The sequence below is a fragment of the Cornus florida genome, unplaced genomic scaffold (genome assembly GCF_030987335.1).
Source record: "Cornus florida cultivar Cherokee Brave unplaced genomic scaffold, ASM3098733v1 CherokeeBrave_3.0.0_Hap2_Chr01, whole genome shotgun sequence".
Lineage (NCBI taxonomy): Eukaryota > Viridiplantae > Streptophyta > Magnoliopsida > Cornales > Cornaceae > Cornus > Cornus florida.
This window is the reverse complement of record NW_026775571.1, coordinates 113,407,620-113,430,778: the sequence shown is the minus strand read 5'-3', so window position 1 is coordinate 113,430,778 and position 23,159 is coordinate 113,407,620. Positions and strand designations below refer to the sequence as shown.

Genomic DNA, 23,159 nt, shown 5'->3' with positions numbered 1-23,159 from the left:
AAGTTCTATACATTCCCAAACTCTCTTGCTCACTTGCCTCTCTTCCTACACACCCAAGTAAGCAAACCACTCGTCTAGCTTTAGTCTTCACTAAGCTAGCACACTCGGGTAAGCTAACTTAGCGCTTCAAGGGGGCTTGAAAGTGGTCTAAGGTCGCACGGGAGCTTGGAAAGGTTCAAGTCCGTGACACTATGGATTACTTCAACCCTCCCTCACTGATGTTCACTTGGCACAATCTCTTTTGGTTCAAGCACCACATTCCCCAGCATAGTCACATCCTCCGGTTAGCAATCAAAGTGAGACTCTAAACTCTTGATACCAAACCAATGAAGCACAAGCACTATACCAATGCTTGCTATCTTTGCATGTCTGACTGGGAATCAATTGACCATTTATTCTTCAAGTGCAAATTCAATATTCTTATTTGGGAGTTCATTCAAAATGTTGCTGGTTTCTACATCAGACCTGATTGCTGGGCTAATCTTATCTCATGGTGCTCAACTACATGGTGCAACAAATACTTCATTACTCACAAACTTCTTTTGTCTGTTGCTATTTACTTCATTTGGACCGAAAGAAATGCCAGAGCCTTTAGGAATAAATCAACCAGTGCTCAACACATCATTTGTCTTATTAAGGGCTACATAAGAACAAGGCTTACTTCAATGGCACTGAGGAAAAGGACTGAGCTTTACCAGAAAGAGACTACGGAAAAACTACACAAACTTTTCCTTGAAGGCTGTGCTTTTGCAGGAGGACACTCATGGCGCCTATCAGAGTAATTCATATCACAATTGCTTGGTTAATGTTGTCAGTTTGCCTTATGGTTGCCCTTCTGAGCATGTTGTTCATGGCCTATGGTTGTTATTTAGAGCAGTTTGTTCCTACTGTTGCTTAGGTTGGTTATAGAGGTTTGTTCATGCTACTGATTAGGTTGGTTGTGGATTTGTACTGTTTTCTTTTTGCTATGTATTGTTGTTTCTCCCCTTAGATGGGGATCCTTGTACATTCTTTCCTTTCTTCAATGAAGCTTACCCTTTAACTAAAAACAAAAGTGGAGGATTGTTGGAAATGTTTCAAAATATTTTAATAATATTTTTTAATATATATTTATATATAATTAAAGTAAATTATTTTTATTCATTCCCCATTAAACAAACAAGTTTTAAATGTGTTTACAAGTATATGCATATATTTTGGTGGTTCATTATGAACAAAGGAGATGTTTATGCACTAAACTTTTTGTAGTCTCAACGAATCTATTTGATTCCTTTAATTCTAAGATGATCCATTTCAAGTTCATTCATTTTTATACAGGGGATACATTTGATTAATGTGATGGATAAATATATTTATCTAAATTCATTGTTTTGGAATATTAATATTTTGAATTCATGTATCCTGAGATTGAGTACATTTATGATATATATTTTGAGAGATCTATACAAGACTACTCCCATTTTTCAAGTACGAAAAAAATATGGGAAAAAAATGAATCAAACATGAAGAAGTTCAATCCCAACTTATATTCAAATATTCTTATCTCAAAATTTTAAAAGTTTTTTCTTCTAATTTGTAAACTTGGGCATTCTGAAAAGAGATTAAGTTTTGTATCCAATAGTGTATCGTACAAGTACACTACGGCTGGATCTAGTCCAGACTTTGTTGAATTATGGAAATAAAGCAGTTATGATCCCTTGCACCTTATGGAAAGCTTCAGCTATGTTCACGCGCCTCCAAACTATACTCTGAAATTTTTGAATTTTCTATTTTTGTTATATATGTAAGTGCAAGTAATTTTGGTAATTTATCATAATCGTTTTTTCGAACAGTTGCAACATATACTATGGTGCCATAGTGTAATTCCAGGGGATGACTCTTGTAACTTGAATGGCTCCCGAAATTCACCTCATATAATAGTATACATATAAATATATATATTTCAAGGAAATTAAAGAGCACTACAGGTAATGATTCCCCCCTCCCTTTAATTTTAGAGTATCAGAGATTATTAGCTCACCATTTTTTTCCCCGGAAAGTGCTTAGCTCACCATTTCTTTTTCTTTATTCTACTTTTTCAGTTTTTCAACTGTACACAGGTGGTGCACATTCCAAGGCTAACTAAATGATTTATATATATATATATTTATTTATTTATTTTTATTCAAAAGGATTTTTGTATTTTAGCTAATTTAACAAAGAAGAAATTGAAAATCAGTGAAGATATATCTATTGTGACACACATCGGCAGTATTTGATTGAATATATATAGTACCGCTACTAGTAATCAATAGCAGAACAGTCATGGGACGGTATCTTGTTGGTTACAATTTAGTCCCAATTATGTGGAATCTAGAGTTATATACAGCCAAGAATGTGACGAAGTAACTTCAATGAAGAATGAGTTTTCGAATCATGGTTAATTTAAATATAATTCTTGCTTGTCAGTAGCCCAGAAAAAATATATATATATATATATATAAGAATTTGACAAATTATCAAAATATGTACCATTGATGTAACTAGTCCTAAGGATTAACATGTGTTTTTGAGTTTCAACTATTTTGAGTGCAACTTAGAGCATCTCCAATGCTTAAAGTTATTTTCAGCTGTCAAATCTATATTTTGACAGGTGATATAGTGTCAAAATGCTACATTTTAACAATTCTACTCCAATGGTGCATTTCATGCAAAATACTATTTTTTTGACACAACCACCATTCTTTTTTAATTACCATTCCTACCATTCATATTTGTATTAGTAATATTAATATTAGGCACATTCCAAGTCAAGTTGTAGACATCAGAAAGAAACTAAAATTAAACCTAATTAAAAAGAAATAAAAATCTAAAATATCTGGTTAAAAAAAAGACCAAATATAAATATATATATATATATATATATATATATATATATATATATTTGTGTGTGTATAAATTTATATATTTGATTATATTGTTATATAATTTTTTTATATAATTTTTTTTTCTTTTTTGAAAATTCATATATATATATATTTTTTATATGTATATTATATATATTTGAGTATATTATTATTAAAAATATATATATTTTTAGGGCAAATCATTTCAGACTCCCTAATCGCTTCCATCCCCTCCCCCCCTGTCTCTGTCTCTCTGCAACTGCAAACTAGAAAATCTACAAGAATCAAAAGTTGAAAACCCATATATTTCAATTTATCTATCTGTCTGCAAGAATTAAAAGATCAGAACCCATATCGGCATATCATTTCAGATTGTTCAAAAACCCATATCTTACAGTTTACATCACCTGTTGTTCCAGTTCAGGTTCGCCGTTCGCAAGCTTCAACTACTCTCTCAACTCTCAAGCTTCACCTCTCTCTCTCTCTCTGTAACCGCTAAATTGCATGTATGGGTTTTTTATAATTTTTTTCCTAAATCAACTAATCAAGGTCTGTAATTTGAGAGAAATTTTGAGATTTTCAAATTTTGAGAGGCCAAATGAAAGGTCATTGGAGTAGCCTTTTTTACCCATGTCTCAAATTATGAGTTTGAGAGCTTAAAATGAAAGAGCATTGGAGATGCTCTTAAGGAAAGGGTCTTTTACCCTTCAAGCACAGGATCAATTAGATTAAATTTCATGAACACTTCTAACTTCTTGAACTTTTAAACAAACAAATTTATGAGTATTAAAAAGGGCAAAGTTTGTGCACAAAGATAAAGTCCGGCATTCCAATTAAAGTCCGGAGAGATTAGATGTACTGAGTCTTACTTTCATATGTGGTGAGATTATTATTTCATTTCAAACCCAAAAATAACATATAAAAGAGTATAGTCAGGCTAGAATGCAAGAAAATAAAAAAATAAAAAAATAAAATAAAAAAAAGAAGCAGGAGAGTAGATAGAACAGAAAATACATTTTATTGTGCTTTATGGTCATGTTGACTGTCTTTTGTGTTTTACCTGTGTAAGAGAATTTCAGAGGGAGGTTCTCTAACATAATTATTTATGATTCATGGACCATGGTCTATAGAAAGTCACACAATCTGGAGTATTTATTTAGGATTCTAAATCTTTTTCTAGGCTATAAAGCTTACCGTAAGCTACGGAAGAATGCCAAACAACGGATACATGTAAAGACACAATATATCCAAGCTCCAATAAACATCATAATGACGCATCAGAGACATATACTGATGGTTGGACCCATCTCACAAAGAATTTGTCCAGCAATTTTGAATCATGGCTCCAAGATGTATCCTCTTTTTCTTCCTTCATCAATCATTCTTTTCAGTGTCTAGTGTTTTCCAATATATTTGATCATGTTTGTGTGTGTGGAGATATTTTTCTATTAAAGAGGATTAATTGTAAATTGATCATCAGCAATATTCTTTGTCAAGAACTGTTCATGACTTGCTCATTGGTTTGAAATTTTTTTTATCAACAAATTAAATTCTCGCAATTAGATATTGAAACATATAAATTGTATAATAAGATTTAACGATTAAGGGGTCTCTTCGGTGCGACAAATTGTGATCAAGTGAATATGATTAAATGAACATGTTTGATTGGTGAATTATGTAAATCACGAGATTAAAGAGCGTCCTTGGTGTAACACGTTATGATGGTGCATGGTTCAGTTTGTTCACCCTACATACACCTTATATTTTCTCACTTTCAAATCATGGCCATTAATACTAGATTTCATGTTTGCCATAAACATCAATTTAGGTCAAAGGACTAAAGAAAGCCACAAGGGATACAATAATTAAACGCGTTTGGTTGATTAAATTATACTTAATCAACAAGCGAATAATCATTGGGTCCCCCAAATCACTGCAATTAAATGTATAAAAAGCATACATAGTCCTTTCTTTCATGGTTGTGCCCAATTGAGTCAAAATTATCCCTTTCATTTTCTGCAAAAGACTCAACAGTCCTTCAACCACATGAATTTTGTTGTAGCAGAAACATGATACATTGACACCTAGGGCATTCATTAATGCATTTTTGTAACCATGTATATTTGTCATTTCATGCAGGTACATACATTCAAATTCCTGTTAAAATTTGGTCACAGGATTGGAGGGTATATCTTTGTTAATGCATTGTTTTTAGCCCATTCAAGTAACTTCTGAAAAGTCAGTAAGACAAAGACATCAACCACTAATACATTGCCTGTAGAATGAAGATATTATTCTATATTATTGATTATTAATACTTTAGTAGTGCTGATGATGGCTGTAATAATTTTTCACAGTTGAATCTTTTGAGTACAGAGAACAAGTTCTAGAAGAATCAAATCCTATTCAAACACTTCACTAACCCAAATCAAGTTGTATTATACGTAGCTCCACAATAGTCAATAGCTTAACCTACAGCAATGCTTCTCTCTCTCTCTCTCTCTCTCTCTCTCTCTCTCTCTCTATATATATATATATATATATATGTATGTATGTATGTATGTATGTGTGATGATAAATTAAGACCTCCTAACAAAACAATAAAGTCACACAGAAGACAAGTTTTGTTATGACTTCAATTAGCAGCCCTTGTTTTTTTATCAATATATGCATGAAAATTTATAATCTCGTGACAGATCTGGTTGTATCAGACCAGTTGGACTATTTGCTTGACTCTTGGGTCATGGGGTTTTATCACATAAACGATAAATATACTTGGTTGCATCAATTGGTGACTTGAAATTGAATTTAAAGAAAAAATAGTTAAAATTTTAAATTTTAAATTTATTTATTTTTAATTCTAAACACTAATTTAGTCTTTTAGTGCTAAATGATTCTGTTGACGGATGTGTAAGTGATCGGCTCAGACTGAATCGGAATGAATAACACTAGTTTATGATAAGTGAAATTGATGATGTATGATAATTGTACTGATGATGGGATACAATAATCATGGATCATATTTAAAGGTGCAGTTAGTGCAAATAGCGGTATAGTGAGTGGTATTTAGAAAAAGAAAATGAAGATGAGAGAGTGAGTGGTATTTAGAAAAAGAAAATGAAAATGAAAATGAAAATGAGAGAGAGAATATAGAGAGAGAGAGAGTAGAGAGAGATGAAGAAAAAAAAGGAACAAAAGCACCTCCAGAGGGCCCATGACATGTCTCCTCAGTAGACCCAAGATGTGATATTCATCTTTCTCCACAGCACCATTCCATTTTCTTCCACCAAGCTCCTCCCCCTTTTCTTTTCCCTATATCATCTCTTGCCAAATTTGCACAACAATTCTTCTGCAACAATCATGTCCAGCGACGCTCCAAAAGACGTTGCAGAAGGATCATCGCGATCCGCCGGTGAGCAGCCACAGCAACCGGCACCTTTGAGCCGATACGAGTCGCAGAAACGGAGGGATTGGAACACTTTTGGGCAGTACTTGAAGAACCAGAGACCTCCAGTTTCACTATCACACTGCAACTGCAACCATGTGCTCGAGTTTCTTCGATATCTCGACCAATTCGGAAAGACTAAGGTTCACTCGCACGGTTGTGTCTTCTTCGGACAACCCGACCCTCCTGCCCCATGTACTTGTCCTCTTAGACAAGCTTGGGGAAGCCTTGATGCACTGATCGGACGGCTTAGGGCTGCTTACGAAGAGAACGGTGGCTCACCGGAGACAAACCCTTTCGGAAATGGAGCTATTCGTGTTTATTTACGTGAAGTGAAGGAGTGTCAAGCTAAAGCTAGGGGAATTCCCTACAAGAAGAAAAAGAAGAAGAAGATCAATCATATGAAGGCCAACAACGATGAAGTGAAGTCTTAAGAAGCAGTCACTTCTTCAGAAACCTGGTAATTTTGTTTCGATCAAAGTTTAAATTTGTGTGTGTATATAACATATATAGATGAATAGTAATAGTATTTTCAGAAACTATATATCTATAGAGTGTTGGTTTGAATTTCAGCATCACACCATCATAAAAATAAGAAATAAAATAATAATTATAAGATTTGTATCATTAGTTTGGAAATGAGGTAAACAACAAATCAGAATTAATATGGACTAATTAATAAGTTGTTAATTAGGTTCTTTTGTAGTAGGACCAAATTGATAATGAAACATTAACTTAAGGTGATCTTATACCCTTCATATATCAAGAAAACCCTAAACCCTGAAACCAAGGAATGCCAAAACCCTAATTTGCTAGTTCCCTTCTAAGATTGTAAATTTAGACTGGTTAAATACAGCGGTAAGAAACTTTACCTTAAACATCTTTTACTGTCAAAATAATAGAGTACTCCATGAATATAGTGCCACAATCAATATATCATGCACTTGTATCATGCAAAAACACTGTTTAATAATGTTTTTTTTTTTTTTTTTCCCCCCCATTTAATATGTTTGCCTACATGTTTACTTTTCACTTGTACGTTTTTGGCTCTTTTGGGATTTGGCACGATTTTGTGCTCCTCATGGATAACCATGTGATATATCATACTTTGCATGTGATTTATATAGTATACAAAAATTGTAAGTTGAAATTAATATATGTCATCTCTCATTGAGGTGGAATTAAAAAATCTGTAGCTTAATTGGTCTAGTATATCTTCCTTCACAACTAAAATAAATACATTTTTATTCTTATTAAATTTATACAACATGAGATACGAAACCTTATTATACATTGTTTGCTACTGATAACGAGTTCATTTTTTATATTGTACAAATGAAGAATTAGCTTCTAGCTAGCTCTTCATAATTAATTAGGTTTCTAGAACATAATTATAAATTGGTAGGGGGTACTTTCTGCAATTGTCGGTGTTGTAATTAATTTTATATGTTTGTCTTTAATTTCTCCTTGTACAGAAATTGTCTCTGAACAAGAAATCAGTACGTAACTATCTTTTATGTACTTGCATCACATTCAACCAAGGATCACTATACTTAGTGTGGAGAAATTTTTTTATTCACCGGTGCATAAGAGATCACTTCTGTCTCCTTAAATATATGTCATATGTTTTCCCGCTGCCCCTAATGCGAAGACCTAAAGCGAATGCTGTTTGACAAGATTTGATTAATAAGCAAGAGGACTTGCATCACTGAAGTTTAATAAAGTGGACGGCCGAGAAAATAATGCCGTAAAATTGGGACTTAATTATTTGGAGGGGGTTACTGTACATTGTACACCATTTCCCAAAATTGACCACTGCCCTTAATTTTACTCTCTTCTTAGAATTGGAATTTGTAGAGAAAAAAAATTGATGCTACAAGGGTTCATGACAAAAAAATTCTCTTGCATGTTCACTCTCTTCCTAATTCTTTTACAATTTATCACTTTTTATTTGGTGACAATATATGCATAACACAACTAGCTAGGAAAATTAAACATGTACGCATAGGTTTACTTGATTCGAATAATTTAGCAGTAGAGCTTCTATTGATATTTGGCACGGAGTTGATGGAATGGTACATAAAGTGGCAGATGGTACCTCAACAATGAGAATACTGTACGAGTGGAAGTAGGGCAGTCTACTACTTCCTCAAAGATCAGATAAAAACAGATGGGGTTTTAACTCTCTTAAGATTATCTTTCTTAAATAAATTAAAATTTCGCATGTTTCCGCCTTGCAAAGGGAAAACATATATGATAAAAAGTTTAGAGTTTAATAATACTATACACGTTAACTCAACTCGCGAATTAAACTTGGTTCGAATTTTTTGGGGTGTAATATTGTATTTTTATACTTATTATGTAGCCTTAATTTAATAGGAGTAAAGTGAGGGATGGTGGTTATCATTTAATTTTGTTTGTCTATTTGTTATAATGAGATTTCTTGGATTCTGTAGACCTAACACAGGTTTTGAGTGAACCAAATAAATATGTTGTCTTATATGTCATATTCTTTCTTTCTTTCTTTTTATTGTTGGAACTCACATAGACATATCTCTATTGAGGCTTGAACTTATAACCTCTCTTTGAGAAGTAAGAGTCTCATACCACTATGTTACTGGCCCCCGTTGATATATTCTTTCTTTTTCTGTTAATTTTTGCAATTAAACAATATATTATGAATTGTTGAAAACTCTTCGTAGTTTTCAAAATTGTTAGATAATTAAGGTCTGTTTGGTTTGTCACTCTAAATTTTTTTTTTAAGAATTCAGAAAGTATAAAATTATTTCGAGAGAATTATACAGTATAGTTCTATTAAAACAAGCATTTTTTAACTGAATTTTGAGAAAAAATTTCTCATAAATTGTTTACTAAGTAGATTATTGTATAGTCTTTTAATTTTCAATTTAAAAAAAAAAAAAAAAAATTTGCTATAAGAAAACTAAACTAAGTACACCCTTAAGTTTTAAACAAATATTGTAACATACCTACTTTGTACTTTGTATCTTTAGATGCATGCACCTATTATACCTTGGCACAGGGGGGATATTTATTTAAATTTAAATAGATAGTGGTGCTTTGGAGTCTCTTTATTTTGGGTACCTCAGGTATTTTACACTACCTTTGTTGATTCAATTGATTGAAAATATTTGGCCAAAGAGTCCCAGTTGCATGGTTGCCATTTCACTCTTTAGATTCTCCCAGCTTGCAGATTTTCCTTGATCACACACTGCTAGGAAATTTTTTTTTTTCAATAATGGGGGTGTTGGGATTTTGCCCCGACTAATTCATAGGATTTATGGAAGGCGTTTCGCCACAAGGATCGGGCGAAACTCAGTCTATGTTCTCGGACATTATCCCTAATGAATTGTTTGCACCTAGATGAATCGATTTTGAGACTTGATGCTTCACTAGGCACCGGAATCAAAGTATTTTCTAACTAGGTCAACCTCTCAAGATTTGCTAGAAAAATACTTAGACTAAGGTATTCACCAGAATAAAGGTGGACAGATTATGATTTAATTAACTTTGAAGGCTAAGAAGGGTACTGAATCCTGTCCACATGACCGGGTTGCCACCGAAGTAATTGGACATAATGAAGCTTTTAGAAATTGTATTATTTAGTGAAATATTTGTTTTTATCGATGTATTGTTCGATGTTTGGGAATAGCTCAATAGCATCAATTGATGTCTCTTCCTCTTCCAAAAGACAGGTTGAGAATCTTTCTGTGATAACTTCTATGAGGTTAATTTTCGGAATATATATATATATATATATATATTACAACTTTGGGAGAAGTTAGGAAGAAAAGTACCCTAATTGAAGTAGGCACCGACTACCATTTTGGGAGAAGGTAGGAAGAAAAGTCTTGGACAATAGCTGTTGCATAAACAATCAGATGAAAATCAAAGATAGGAGAGAAATGAGCTTAGTTAGTGTATAATGATATATATATATTATGGAGTCAAATAATTGAGAGTTCCATTAGCATAGAGATCCATTTATGATGTGACAGGAGCATATATATAGGCCAATGGGGGCCTCTTTCTGTTTCAATCTTCTTGTAATAATTGAAAATAAATATTTCTTTGTATTGTTTTGCCCTATCAACCAGCTCCCCAAGTGGACTCTATAATCAGCCCTTTCTTATCATTTAATTTTCAATAATTTAAGTTGGATTTTTAGCTCTTGTGAAATATAAAATTCTTTTTAAGAGACAAGAAAAGTTAGTGCAGAGAAACTTTTGCCTTTTATTCTAATTCTTTCAAGAAAGAAAACACTAATGGCTGTGAGTCAATGATAGCTTGTGCAGCTAAGCATTTACTTATGTTTCACCTCAATTAGGCTTAGAACCCAGAGCCACTCATTAACCGGATCAGGATCCTCTTATGTTTCTCTGTTTATATCTTGTGTTATTCTGTGCATTTAAATGGACAGCCTAACAATTCTAAATCGAAACTTCATATCGATCACGCAAGAATTAAGTAAAGATTTTGAATTTTTAGTTGAATAATGTTGCAATTCTATGTAATATGTAGCATGGCCATTATATTTTTTGATTTAAAAATGTTGCATTGTTGATTTAATAGTGCACGGGATAGGCATAGGACAAATGAGTAACATATAAGAGAGGATATATTCAGATCCCTCTTCTCCATGGTTGCCTTTTTACTACTATTGCTCCGTATACATCGATCTTGTTCTTTGTTTCTGCTAGAATTATGTGTTACTCCAAAGATGTAAACTCAGATCAATCTCTTGTATTTAACAATTTAAGTCTCACATTGTTCGTTAGGGTTATAAGAGTGTAATAAGTTATAAATCGATCTAGGGCTTTGGAATGTCGTTCATTATTTAATTCACTGGCAATGATATCATGAAATCTTGTGCTGAATTATTCTTTATGTTTCAAGGGTCTGTCCACTAGGGCAAAGTATACATTTTTATTTTTTTGGGGCAAGGTAACTAAGTATACAGTTTGTCATGGATTTTAGAGGTTAATTAGGGCATGAGCTATTGATCTTTGTTTTCTTTTCTTTTATATATATATATATATATCATAATTCTCTTAGATAATAATAAATCAATCCTATTTCACATTGCTGGACCATATAAAGTGTCTAACATGATGGCTCTATGCCTTACAATTCCTTTTTGTGTTGTACGATATGCTATCCCTAGGTTCCATTTTGATATATAGATTGAATCTATCATTTTCAATAACAAAAATGGTGTCAATGGATAGCGAATTATTTTCAATGAACTGTTGAGTCCTTTACATGGACAATCAATAGGGTGGACTTCAACATGTTAGATCCTGCTTCTGCATGATCAATGCTCAAGTTGCTTCACAAATTCACCATAGAATTATTATTATTTTTGAAAGGTCCATAGAAATTATTTTTGATTTAAGGATTCATAATTAAATGTGCTTTATGGTTCATCTCTTATTTCAAATGTTTCAAATGAGAACAATTAACATCATATTTTTTCGAAATTTTGTTACAGGATCACATAAGCAGTCAACTGGATGGGAAGGTTTAAAGGAAGGCCACAATTTCCACTTCACTATATGGTTCTCTCTTGGCAATTGGCATATATATAAAAAGTATAATTTAAGCTTTAGATCAGTTATTTTTAAATAATAGTATATCATGATGGCAAGCTGGTCATCTGGACGTACGTACGGTCCACATTTTTATTACCTGTACCACCTTAATTAGTATAATTTTTATTAATTCCTACACTTCTTTCTGAAAAACAGCAACACTAGTACTATTTCTAGATCTACTAGTTTTACTTATTTTAGCGCAGAAAGAAGAGCTTTTCGCTTCTATAATGTAAATTGCATTTAAGCTATTATGTAGTTGATGTCAAATTAAAACTTCTTGAACAGTTAAACTTGCAGTTAAACTATACATTTGCATTTTTTATATATACACATTTGTACGAGCTTGATCAATTAAACTGATGACGGACGATATATTTAATAATCTAAAAGAATGCGCGAATTGAAAACATAAAGTTTAGTACTTAATTTCCTCGTCTAATTGCAATGATTAAAATAGCATAAACTTAACAACAAATCACCGGCAATGTCCAAGTCATTTTTAACAATCCACCTGTTTTTTGTGTATTTTAGGGCAACTCTCCACAGCTAACGAGATTCCAATGAAGTTTGAGCTCTATATCCTACACACATTTGTGCATGTATATATGTGTAATTCATCAACATGCTTTGTCTTAGGACTCTTGTATAACCCGTATATTCTACTATATGTGTGCATGTAAAGGTTCTAACTTCTAAGAGCTAATATCTATATATATATATATTTTCCTAATTGGTACTCACATACACGTTTCTTCTGAGACTTGAACCTCTAAGTTCCCTTTGGAGGTAAGAGGCGATAGGCCACTATTGCTAATATATTCTTAAACATTACGCATATTTAATGTGTTTGAATCATAAATTTTAAGTTTAATGTTTTGAATAATAGATTATACTTAAAAGTATGCGGAGGTATTCCATCTCCTTAACATTATTGTGTGTTATTTGCCGGATAAAAAAAAATAAATAAAAAAATTGATAAGTTAACGTTTCAACAGAGGGCTGTTAATTATATATGTTCTCAGCTCCATTACAATTTAATGAGATAGAACCTTTGGAGCATCATTCATGCATTGAATTGTGATAATTATTTCAATAAGAGTGGTCTTTCAGCTTTATATTAAACTAACTATCAGAGTCTATTAGCTGGACTGAATAGTTGGAATTTTTTTTTTAGTTGAATTAAATATTTTTTAGTCCATTCATGGTACTAATTCTTTGGGAAAATGAGTATTTTTAAATGACAATGACTAATATGTAAGAGCATATTTTTGGAGAAGTTGAAACATCTGTGTCAGATTGTTTTTGTGTTTTACAACAAGGGCCCTGACCTGAAGATCTATTTCAAACTTTAGTTGTTGTTTGGTTTGGTTTTATTATTTTATATTTTCTCTTTTCTGGAGTATTTAATTTCTTATAATAATTTAATTTCGTGTGGGGATTACAAATTCATGTTGCATTTTGAACTATTAGTGCCATGGAATTTGATTAAAAAGAAAAATTAGTTTAAAATTTAAACTAATCTGATCTTTAAGTCAAATGGCAAGCTTGGATATTCCATGCTACTACACACACAGATAGCACCCCACTCACACATCCATACTGAGAAAAACAAAACACACCTCGCACCCACACACCTATTTTGTTATTTGAGAATTCAAATTAGGAATGTGCAAAAAAATTGTCAACCTGAAAATTCAAATCAGATCGGACTGAATCGGGCAGTTTGGGCCGGTTTCATAGCGGTTCGATCCAGTCTAGTCATGGTTCTAAAATAATAGAACTGTGAATTTTTGCTTCGGTCCTGAATTAGGGCCCTGCAGGACCAGACCGGCCCAAACCGAACCGTTATAATATATATATATATATATATTACTCTTAACTTTGCAAAGAATTTCCACACAACGATCAAACGTAAGCCAACATTCATCACTTTTAAATATTTTTTAATTTAATTTTGCTTTTCCCAATCTTTGGATTTTCTGGTGCGTGCCAACATTCCTCCACTATATCATTTTTTTTTCCTTTTTTCACGCCGTCTCATTTACTTCTTAGTTCTCAATGCCGCCATGGGATTAGTTGTTGATCAATTTCTCTCACGCAACATTTGAACTTCGGTCATCGCCGACAATCTTTTATCACTGTCGTTGGTGATATCCTTTCTCACACTCTCTTCCATTCTCTCACTTTCAGTTTACAGATCTTTGAGTTTCACAGCGTGTTAACGTCTCAAGCACAACAACAAATCAAATTTCTTAGTTTTCAACCACGGTTTTGTCATCCTTTTCAGTTTCAGATTCAATCTTATTTTAATTTCAAGGGTTTAGCATTTAGGTTTATTTCACCAACTTTTTCCTCTTTTTTTCTCTCTTTATTTTTGTCTTGGATTCGGAAATGTGAATGCTTTTATTTTTATTTTTGTTGTATATACAATTCAAGGAAAAAAAAAAAAAAAAATTCAATTACAACTGTGGAATCAAACTGAAACAAACCATTTTTTCACGATTTGGGCTTAGTTCAGTTCCATGGCTCAATTGGTCTAATTCGGTTTCAGATTTTTCGGAACCGTAAGGAGCAATTTGGTTCCAAAAATTTTCAAAATCGGATTATATCGGACCGTGTACACCCCTAATTCAAAACCTCACTCGTCTACTTTGGGAGGTAAAAGAAATACTATTGGAGTCACAAGGCCCTTGATTAACAATGCAATATTAAATTATATATATATATATATATATATACTAGTAAAAGGCACGTGCGCGATGCATGTGTTGAATGTTTTGTAACCTATCGATATAAATTTTATTTTATTAGAAAACTCATTATAATAAATAGATAAATAGGTCATTTGTGGTAAAGTTTTATAGAAATTATTTTATTTTTTTAAAACATATTCTTTTGCTAATTAGATTTTTTTTTTTAAAAAAAAAACACTCATAATAAAATGTAATTCGTAGTAGAATTTCAAAGAAATTATTTTATTTTTTATATCAATTAATAAATTTTTTTATATTAATAATTTTGGTCTAATTAGATTTTCTTTTATTAAAAAACTCATAATAATAAATAGATAATTTATGTTGGAGTTTTATAGAAACTCTTTAAATATATCATTATCTAATGATAGAGTTTTATTAAAAATAAAATGGGTAATTTGTAATAGAATTTTATGTTATTTGTTAACGACATTGAGCTAGAGTGGAGTAAAATTTAATGAATATTGGCCCCTCCCCTCCCCCCCTCTCTCTCTCTCTCTCTCTCCCTCTCTCTCTCTCTCTCCAGGCTTATGTGACCAATATTAAATGAAGTTTTTAGATTTGTGCTATGCATAGTAGGAACTGGCAACTCCATTTTTATTGAGAATGATATGTTAGTGGCGTGATAGGCGGATAACTGGTAATCTGTGTCTTTGATCAAATTATAAATGTTAAGATTTAATTAAAAGCAGGAGGATAAAATGGATCTTTAGTCACATTCTATATGCAAATTGTTGACATGTAATTAAATATGTATGTGTTTATATATTATATCTAGGAAATTTAATTCTACTTTGAATACGCTGAGATATACCTAGTGATGACTTGGAGGGATCAATTTTTGTCTGCGATGACATCATGTGCCAAGTCTATGCATTTCTAATTTGTGTATTGTTTGATAAAATTAAAAAGTAATTTTAAAATTATACTAAATTGAATTATCAAAAACCTTAATCTCACCGTACAGGAGATGGATCATGTTCTGTAGAGGAAAAGTCCGAGTATTTTTCAATAGATGTCTTTGGTTTCAAAATTTTCGTTCTTCCTTCATTTTATCCATTATCCACCAAGTAATCTGCGCATATGCACACTCAAATAAATGTAACTATCACGAAATAATTGAATAATAGATAACCTAAAAAACACAAAAAAAAAAATAAATAAATAAATCCATATTATTAATACAATTTAAAGAATAAAACATAATTAAACAAACACAAAAGATAAAAATTAAAATTAAAATTAAATCAACATGATTAATGCAATTCAAATAATAATGCACCTGTAATTTTGAACCATGCTGCAAAACAAATCAATCAAAAATAAGGACTAAAACACATGGATTGTGAATTATTATGTGAACAAAATATGAAAAAAAATAATAAAACAATGCATGATGAAGACATAGCTAATGAGTTACTCTACCGGGGTAGCTTATACATAAAGACCATATAGATTTAATTAAAAAATATTTTTTTATATTTTGTGTTAGAGATTTATAAAAACTCTTTTAATAATAGTATAGATATAGATTTATTAAGTAATTTGCAATTTGAATTTTATTAGGTAATTTGTAAGTAGTGATTGAGATTGAGTTGAATTTTATTAGCTAAAGTGGTGATTTGAATTTTATTAAATAATTTGTTATTTGAATTTTATTAGCTAATTTGAAAGTAGTGATTGAGTTTGAGTTAAATTTTATTAGGTAATTTGTAATTGAATTAAACTTTTTTTATATTAATTAATAAATATTTTTTATTAAAACAAATAGATAAATAGGTAATTTGAAAGTGGTGATTGATTTTATTGGGTAATTTTTACATTTTTATAGAGTTTATATCAATTAATAAATAAATACTGAAATACTGAAATAGTGAAACAGTAAAACTCTTCACACATTTAATAATAGTATAAATATAAATATTTATTTTTATTTATTGATAAATATTCTTTTCCAGCAACCCTTGGGGAGAAAAAAAAGGGTTTACTATTTTGGTGGGTCCTATTTTTTTGAGTAAGAATGCGTTTATTTAGGTAGGTCTTATCAAAACTATATATGAGTGTTTAATTAGTACTCAGTAGCATTTAAACTTTTTTATTATTATTGAGTGGTAGATAGGTAACATATTCTGGAAGCTCATATTCCAAGTAAGTGAATACCACTGAACTGTTTTTTTTTTTTTTTTTTTTTATTTATTTTGAATACCACTGAACTTGAAACTTAATGAATTATGAAGATTTGTATATTTTGGATATAGATTTTTTAAAGATATATGAAAAAAAATAAAATAAATTATAAATTATATAATATATCTTTCAATAATTCGATTAATTATCACCAACTCACAACTCTTATGTTGATGTGATGCTTTCGGAGGACGATGCTCTCAAATCATTACTGTACTCTTAATCTATAGGTGGGTCAAAAAAGTCAATTACCAAGAGAAAAATAGCTCAACAACTTTTGGCCAAGCTACTTAATTGCATCCAAGGGATGCAAAGGGGCTCAGCATTCCTGTTGGACATTTTAGGTTAAGTAGCATGGTCCAGTTAAAAATGTTCTTGTGGTTCAGTTGTTATCTGGTTCAGTTAAATAATTTTTTTTTTATAGCAATTTTTTTCTGATTACACAGTCTGAAAATTAAATAATTTTTTTTATTTTATTTTATACGTTGTTGATTTGGAAATCAGACCTCTTATAAACTAAACTGAACTAAACAAGCTTGCACCCGCAAACAAGAAGAAGAACCAGTACTTACCCAAAAAACAAAAAAAAAAAAAAAAAAAACAATCAACCGGCCATGAAGGGGATCTCCATGAAACGGTCAGTTTATACTGATATTTGTCCGAATTTATTACACCGCAACCGCTAACCATGGTGTATACCAAAAACAATTACTGAATGATGCCACCAAAGAGAACATGTTTGATAGCAGAATACCTATTAACTATAAGTCTGTACATCAATCAAAATATTAAAATATATGAATTGTAAACTCGGTTCCCCCATGTAGGAAAAGTATATTTTGAAAAAGCTTGACATTGTCATCTAATAGCAAACATCATTTTACACACACACATCAAATTTGAAACAAGTAAGCCCTGAATACAAGGTGGGCAGTATTTGGAACAATTCTTGGATCTAATACTCTGATTGCGGTAATATTCAAAGAGCATCAGAACAAGATATTTTAGAATAGGTAGCAAATATTCTCAATCACAGACTAGAAAAATATAGCATTGTAATTTAAAATATCTAAGTAAAGAGAAATGCCCAAAAAACACAGCTAAAACTGAAGTAGCTGAATCACTGAAGATCATATTGTGTGTGTGTGTAATATGGGTTACACGGTGTTTGACTCAGGATCTACCCAAAAATTGCTTTTAAACAAACTCATTTTCCCAAGTTATTAGTTTGTAGGTTATGAAACCACCTAGAGGTAATCTTCCAGAGGACCGGTTTCCAAATAAAAATACATGCTTAATTACATACTCTACAATTCTAACCAACAAGAAAGGGAACAATTTCTCCCGAGGAATTAAGACGCTTTTAACTGAAAGTTAATTGTCATGACATTTTCTAAAACTATGATCTGGATGATACTATTACTGCTAAATATAACATAGATGACATGCATAAAACAATGGCCAAATTTAAATATCAAGGGAATACAATGCTGCACAATCTAGTAACAACCCAAAACAATGTCAAGCTACATCCATTAATCAGAATAATGGCATTGAACATAGTAGTTCTGAACAATTCTAACTTTGTATTCCTAAAAAAATCTAACTACAAACCAATCCATCCACATCATAAGGGAAATGAAAGTGAAATAGAGAACATTGGGCTAAACGTAAGCCTCACAGTTTGTCCAGTGATGTTAACTGGTGGAACTACCCACTCAAATAAAAATAGAAGAGTGAAAGGAGACGTTAAGACAACAAAAATATATATAATTCACCAAAACATTGACACCCGCTGCTGATGATAATTTGTTGATACAGAGTCCTCTTATGGTTTGCCAAATTCCTCTTCTAGCAATACGTATTCTAATTAGTAACTCTCTCCCACATGGTTAGCCATAAATGTCTGTAAAAAAGAACAACAAAGTTGAAGTTTTGTTCAGCAATGGAAAACTTATATTGATGACAACAAACCAGAAATTCCACACTACGACATTCAACATCAGTATGTATCAATTCTAAAAAGTTCTTATACAGTACGTATCACTTTTAAAAAGTTCATATGATCACATAAATTTTTAAGCCTTCGATATACATTCTAAAGTCGAGTATCATCTAATTTTCTAATCTAGACTCAGCCTAACTCCCGCACTCGCTCATGCGTGGCATTACCTCGCTGCAATTTGGCCGGGCGTACCAATGGTCTCCAAAACAAGAAAGAAAAAGAAATTGATATTGTTGAAGTTTAAATTGGTCCATGCACTCTTCAAGATATGCCTGAATTTTTTATTTTATATTTTTTATATCTTGCAAGCCCCAACAATAGCAAAAAAAACCATGCATATCAAAGAAAGGGACTTCACAAATATAAAATCCATGTTGACTCTGAATGCACTCCGTTAACCTTTTCATATATGCCAATTGGAAGAAAAATTTCATTCATGCTCTATAACAATTCACAAGTCCTACAATGGGAAAGAACATTTATCCTATTGCACATGCTCTTTGCAAAATGCTAAACTTTGGCTACATTCTCCCATATGATATATGATTATCAGAAAAATTCTATGTTCCATACATCAAAAGGAATAGCACTAAACCACCTTCCATTTTACTAAGAATGTGGTGTCCTCACAGCAGCCGAAAAAAAGAAAGAAAAAACAATGTGATGGTAATGAAACTGAAAAGTGTAATGCAACCAAAGTTTTGCTTGACACTCAAGTCTTTGGATTACGTATTTATTAAGTAAAGCGTCCATATATATCTAGCAATGTCATTTCCCAACAACCAAATAAAAATTCTGTTTCCGTAACTCACCGCAATACCTTGTTTTTTTTTATAAGTAACTTAGTCGCCATATTACCTACATCCATAAAACACAATAGTTTCACGTGTTGTGAAGGTATAGAAGCAGCATGTGCATACTTACATATATAACACACTATAGTCTCACATTGACATTAAATGAGTTACATTTTACATTCAAAGTGACATGAATGAGGAAAGCTTTAAGACAGGGTGAATCCTTTGATAAGATTTAAAACCGTAGTTTAATCCTCAATGGCATATATCCCAGCTTAAGGGTAACAAAAGTTTAGCCCGAAAAATGAATGGTCATGCCATGGACGCAATGTACGAAGAAAATTACCTAGCAGCCTAGCTTTAGAAATGTAATGGACAAGGAGCCCATTAGGAATGCAAACAAAAGAAAACGTGGTTCAATATTTCACATAAGCATATATCTCGCGCTACATCATGCAATCAACAAATGCTTTTCAGGAACTAATTGTGTGGTCTTCACAAGGAATATGTACCAAGTGCCATTGCTTATTTTACACCCTTAATATATGGTAAATTGGTGATGTTTCAACCTTAAACTCTTCATGGATAATCAGACCAACGTGTGCATTGAAACTACAGCTCTTCCGCTTAATTGCTATCTGATGCTGAGAAGAGAGCAACTGATGTAAGCTTAAACTTCAGGCAAAGCAGCTTATAAAATTAAGATCAGAGATGATTTATTTTGAATATTTGAAAAGGCTCAGTTCTTGGGCAACCAATGAAAGACCAACTTGACGAGTCGCATACCACCAGAGGGTTCAAATTGCCAAATTATTTGGATGTATAAAATACTAACACGAATATAAAACATAATGATTACTCAAAAGAAGGCAAATACAGCACCAAAATAAAGTTTCCGTATGAATTAAATAAAATCAAGTGGATCAATGTGTTAGTAAACAATTGTGCATATGATTCAAGGAATAACTTTCCGTCACTAAATCTATGCAATAAATTTATCAAAATCAATATTTAACCTCTGAATGCATCACGAAAAAACTGTGATTTATAAAAAAGAAGAAGGAAGAGAGATGTCTTACCATTGGAGCCCGACCTCTTTGCTTGCTTGATCTTCTCCAGCTGAACCTGAGTGTCCATAAACAGCTGCATTCTCTGAACCTCCAAATCTTTGGCAAATTGCATTCTCTGCTTTTCCAATTCAATCATCTGCCTCTGTTTCTCCCCCTCAACCCTCTCGTATATCTCTCCGAACCTCTCAATCACCCTCGCGAGCCTTCTCACCCCATTTCCCTGTTCGCCGCTCTCCTCGCTCGACCTCAGATCCTCTGATTCATCCTCATCTTCCGATTCTTCTTCCTCTGCCGCCGCAGCGGCAGCAACGGCCGAATAATTCCTCCTAAAGTAAGAGTCATCCACCGCCGGAGCCGGACGCTTCTGAGGAAGAACCACCGCTGGCGTTGCCACGGACGGCGGTTTCCGATAGGCCAAAGGAACCGCCACAGGCGGTGAGGACGGCAGCTTTTTAGGCGTGACGCTAGATCCAATCAACACATCGAGTCGGCCATAGAAGGGCCAAGAGCTGGCTAGGGCTCCGTTAGAATCAGAAACCCTAGCCTTCTCGATCTTGTACTTCTTCTTGAGAGTATCGATCCGGTTCTTGCACTGAACGTCCGTACGGAAGGCCTTCTTGCTGTGGCCGTGACGGGCGTTGACGGCGTCGGCCACCTCCTGCCAATCCTTCTGACGGAGGTTACCCCGATTTAGCTCGAGATAACGGCGTCCCCAAGCGTCGACGAGGGTGGATGTGGCCTCCTCGCTCCAGCAATCTTCACGCAACGGTAACGGACGTGGCGTCGCCGGTTGGGGAGTCGACGATTCCGTTAATTCACCCATAGTGGTCTTGATGCTGTGTTCAATGGGGTATGGTTTTTAGAGAGAGAGAGTAGTAGAGAGAGAATAGAGGTGGTTGCGTCGCAAAAGGGATCATGTCGTTGTTGATGTTTGATGAGCGGCGATGATACGCCGGTTGTCGACAGACGCGTGAGGCGCATGTGTAGTTGGTAAAGTACGGTCAGAGTCAGAGAATGGGTGAGGGGTCGCCGGGACCGAGAGCGCGTGAAGCGACGATTTCGTTTGGGCTTGCCTTGCACGATTGGGTTGGGTTGGCTTTCGTTCATTATTGGGGTTCAAAATTGTTCCGTTTGACCTGGGCCGGAACGGAAACGGATGAACGTTAAAGGCTTCCGATCATGCAGTCCTTTTTTCTTAATAGGAATTTTATTTTTTATTTTATTCGTTTTTTACTTTCAAATTTAAAGGCTATGGTTAAAAAACAAAAATGTCATATGAGTTGGGGATTTTAATTAAAAAAGTATGTTCATATTGGGTGTCAAATAGGCGAATTGGATAGGTTACTCCATTTTAAGAGCATTTTTAATGGGCTCTTTCAATTTAGACTGTTCAAATTTGTCACATCTTTTCAATAGTCATGTCAACATTTTTCACAGCCACGTCAATATTTTTAATAGCCATATCAATATTCTAGAGTCTATAAATTTGAGCTATCGCATGTACTCCAATGGTTTATTTTCGTTCTCTAGAAATATTAATATTTTAATATTTTTAAATTTAAAATAAAATTTATTTTTTAACTTTTTTTCCTAACGGCTATATTTTTCATGTTATATAAACAACCATTTGTTCATCTCATCATCATTACATTCATCTCAACTTATTCGAGCAAAATATCAATTCACGTAATTTTCAATCTCAAAATTCCAATTCACGTCTCCTCATCACGATTTTTTCCTTTGTCAGGCTCTAATTCTCCATCTTCTTCATTAGATAACCCTATTGACGTGATGATTCAACGTAATCAAGAAACCTTTTGTGAGATTTTGAATTCAGTGAACCTAGAGATAGTAGAACAAGTTTTTAAATCGCGTAAGAGGCGGTACATTCATCGTTATCGAGAGGGAAGTCACCGTCAACTAATAAAAGACTACTTTGACAAAAATTGCACATATCCACCGGAGTACTTTCACAGACGATTCAGGATGCTACGAGAACTATTTCTTCGTATCCTGAATGATGTTAAAGCTTATGACGACTATTTCATCCAAAAAAAAGGGATGCAACAGGTCGTTTGGGGTTATCTTCTATACAAAAGATAACAACTGCAATACGTATACTCGCACATGGTTGTGCAGCCGATCATTGTGACGAGTATATTAAAATTGGCAAAAACACTGCCATTGAAACCCTGATGACATTTTGTAAGGCTGTTATTGGTGTGTATGAAAAAAAAAAAAAAAAAAAAAAAAAAAAATGGCCCACCCAACGAAGCCGACATAGCACAACTACTTCAAAAAGGGGAGGAGAGAGGATTCCCGGGTATGCTTGGTTCTATCAACTATATGCACTGGGAGTGGAAAAATTGTCCGTTGGCGTGGCATGGCACGCATAAAAAGACCCT

The 23,159-nt window shown here is 33.0% G+C and overlaps 3 protein-coding genes across 3 annotated transcripts; 2 read left to right on the top strand and 1 right to left on the bottom strand.

Annotated features, from left to right (window-relative positions):
- The first annotated feature begins 326 nt into the window (after positions 1–326).
- LOC132281059 (uncharacterized) lies at positions 327–782 on the top strand. The gene has a single exon (XM_059782797.1). The coding sequence runs from the start codon at positions 327–329 to the stop codon at positions 780–782; it is 456 nt and encodes a 151-aa protein (XP_059638780.1).
- Positions 783–6,090: 5,308 nt separating this feature from the next.
- LOC132315080 (protein LIGHT-DEPENDENT SHORT HYPOCOTYLS 10-like) lies at positions 6,091–12,268 on the top strand. Its single transcript, XM_059813840.1, has 2 exons — positions 6,091–6,790; positions 11,840–12,268. Exon 1 carries the CDS (start codon positions 6,246–6,248, stop codon positions 6,762–6,764), a length of 519 nt encoding a protein of 172 aa, XP_059669823.1. The 5' UTR covers positions 6,091–6,245; the 3' UTR covers positions 6,765–6,790; positions 11,840–12,268.
- Positions 12,269–18,382: 6,114 nt separating this feature from the next.
- On the bottom strand, positions 18,383–21,935 carry LOC132315069 (trihelix transcription factor ENAP2-like). The gene is made up of 2 exons (XM_059813828.1): positions 20,764–21,935; positions 18,383–18,788 (listed from the first exon to the last, which is right to left on the bottom strand). Exons 1-2 carry the CDS (start codon positions 21,575–21,577, stop codon positions 18,775–18,777), a joined length of 828 nt encoding a protein of 275 aa, XP_059669811.1. The 5' UTR covers positions 21,578–21,935; the 3' UTR covers positions 18,383–18,774.
- Between the last annotated feature and the right edge of the window lie 1,224 nt (positions 21,936–23,159).

What these genes read in the sequence shown, in the direction of transcription:
- LOC132315069 (XM_059813828.1), bottom strand. Translation starts at nt 21,577, where the DNA reads ATGGGTGAATTAACGGAATCGTCGACTCCCCAACCGGCGACGCCACGT.
- LOC132315080 (XM_059813840.1), top strand. Translation starts at nt 6,246, where the DNA reads ATGTCCAGCGACGCTCCAAAAGACGTTGCAGAAGGATCATCGCGATCC.
- LOC132281059 (XM_059782797.1), top strand. Translation starts at nt 327, where the DNA reads ATGAAGCACAAGCACTATACCAATGCTTGCTATCTTTGCATGTCTGAC.